Raw genomic sequence first — 1,890 nt, forward strand, 5'->3', positions numbered from 1 at the left:
CTCAAACAAGGAGTGCGGAAACAGTCCGAAGGGTCTGTTTCCGCACTCGTTGCACAAACAAAGTTTTATCGAGATTTGATGGCTTATCCTTGCACACCACACACACATCCACTAGTTTCGCACCATCCAAACTGTTGTTAAAGCTAAGACTTAGAACAACATTGGATCTCCTTCACCCAGAGAAGTTATTGGAGGTTCAAGCTCAGAAATAACCGAAATGTAAGTTCGAAGAAGGAGATGGTGTCTTAGTGCGAGATTACCGAAATCAAAAGAGATGTTGCATTCCGGGCACAATTCCGAAGTATTTTGGGAGAGCGCACCATAAAGTTAAGGTGCCGAACGGAGTGTAGAAACGACACCTTGACAAATTTCGTCGCCGACCAAACCAAGTTGCAGGCACCAGGGAATGCGTGTCAGATACCCTCTTCATTCCCAAACAGGAGCAAGATAATCTAGCGGAACATGAGAAACCAGATTTAAAAGCAACTGTCTCCTTTCCGAGCGCCTGAACAAAGTCTGAAAGCGCGGAACGCCAATACACCTCGAGAGCACGCAAGCCGGTGTCCCGATATATACTGTGATTAGTCTGAGGGAGTGTTGTGTCCAAGAGTAGACACACGGAACGACGAGGAAGAAGCTTGCTCGAGCTGACCGACGCGAACCAGCGAGCCAGCCGAACGCTGCCGTCTGGGGATACGGGAATCGACTTGATTGTAAATAGTTGTTTTTATGTGTACTAAAGATTTATTCGTAATGACTACGATTACTCCATTGCTTTAGAAACACAACAAGTAGGTTTAACGTCTCTTGCAAAAACAGGGCAGCAAATTTTTGCCAGGTCCCCTTTTCTGAAACTACTGCTCATCAGGAGCAGTCAACCTTATGTATATTTTAGCTTCTTTCTATATGCATTCTTACCTCCTTCTTTTGACAGTGTTTGCTTTTCTTTTCAGCTCATCATAAGCCCTGCCCAGGTGGAGGTGGATCGGGCGGAATGGGTGGAGGAGGAGACATGGGTGGAGGAACCGGCGGAGGAGGAGGCAACAGTGGAGGAGTAGGTGGAGGATCCGGTGGAAAGGGAGGAGACGGAGGAAACGGAGGAAATGGAGGAAATGGAGGAAATGGGGGAGGTGGTTGTCCTTGCGACATGGGAGGAGAAAGTGATGAAGGAGACATTGAGGGTGGTGACGGAGGAGACGGAGGGAACGGTGGAGACGGAGGGGACGGTGGGGACGGGGGAGGGGGAGGCATGGGAGGTGGTGGGGACATGGGAGGTGGTGGCGGAGGGGGCATTGGAGGAGGGGACGGAGGTGGGTGTAACATGGGTGGAGGAGACGGGGGTGAGGGTGAAATGGGAGGTGAAGGAGGTGGGGGTGGCATGGGAGGAGGAGATGGTGGGGATGCGGGAGGAGGGGGTGGGGGCATGGGAGGCGGCGGTGGAGGGGATAATGGGTGTGAATGCTGTGGTGGGTGCGACACGGGAGGAGGAGGCGGCGGAGGCATGGGAGGAGGAGGAGGTGGAGATATGGGAGAAGGTGGTGGGAACATGGGAGGAGGGGGGTGGCAATATGGGAGGGGGTAGTGGCGGTGGAGATTGTATGGGAGGAGGTGGCGGTATGGGGGGTGGAAACGGGGGAAATGGCGGTGGGGGTAACGGAGGCGGTAATGGCGGTGGCAATGAAGGTGGAAACGGGGGTGGCAACGGGGGAAATGGCGGTGGTGGAAACGGGGGTGGGAATGGAGGTGGAAATGGGGGTGGAAACGGTGGCGGAAACCAAGGAGGTGGTGGCGGTGGAATGGGCGGTGGAGGCGGTGTCAACGACCGCTTTGTCTGTGTACGCAGGAGCTTCAGGTTGCCGCAAGTACCAGACTTAATCATGGTGAGACATT

At 53.8% G+C, this 1,890-nt stretch overlaps 1 protein-coding gene across 1 annotated transcript; it reads left to right on the forward strand.

Annotated features, from left to right (window-relative positions):
- Positions 1-994: 994 nt before the first annotated feature.
- LOC121837292 (glycine-rich cell wall structural protein-like) lies at positions 995-1,582 on the forward strand. Its single transcript, XM_042292884.1, has one exon. The coding sequence runs from the start codon at positions 995-997 to the stop codon at positions 1,580-1,582; it is 588 nt and encodes a 195-aa protein (XP_042148818.1).
- The last annotated feature ends 308 nt before the right edge of the window (positions 1,583-1,890 follow it).

This window comes from Ixodes scapularis, unplaced genomic scaffold (assembly GCF_016920785.2).
Source record: "Ixodes scapularis isolate PalLabHiFi unplaced genomic scaffold, ASM1692078v2 PGA_scaffold3__209_contigs__length_174095766, whole genome shotgun sequence".
Lineage (NCBI taxonomy): Eukaryota > Metazoa > Arthropoda > Arachnida > Ixodida > Ixodidae > Ixodes > Ixodes scapularis.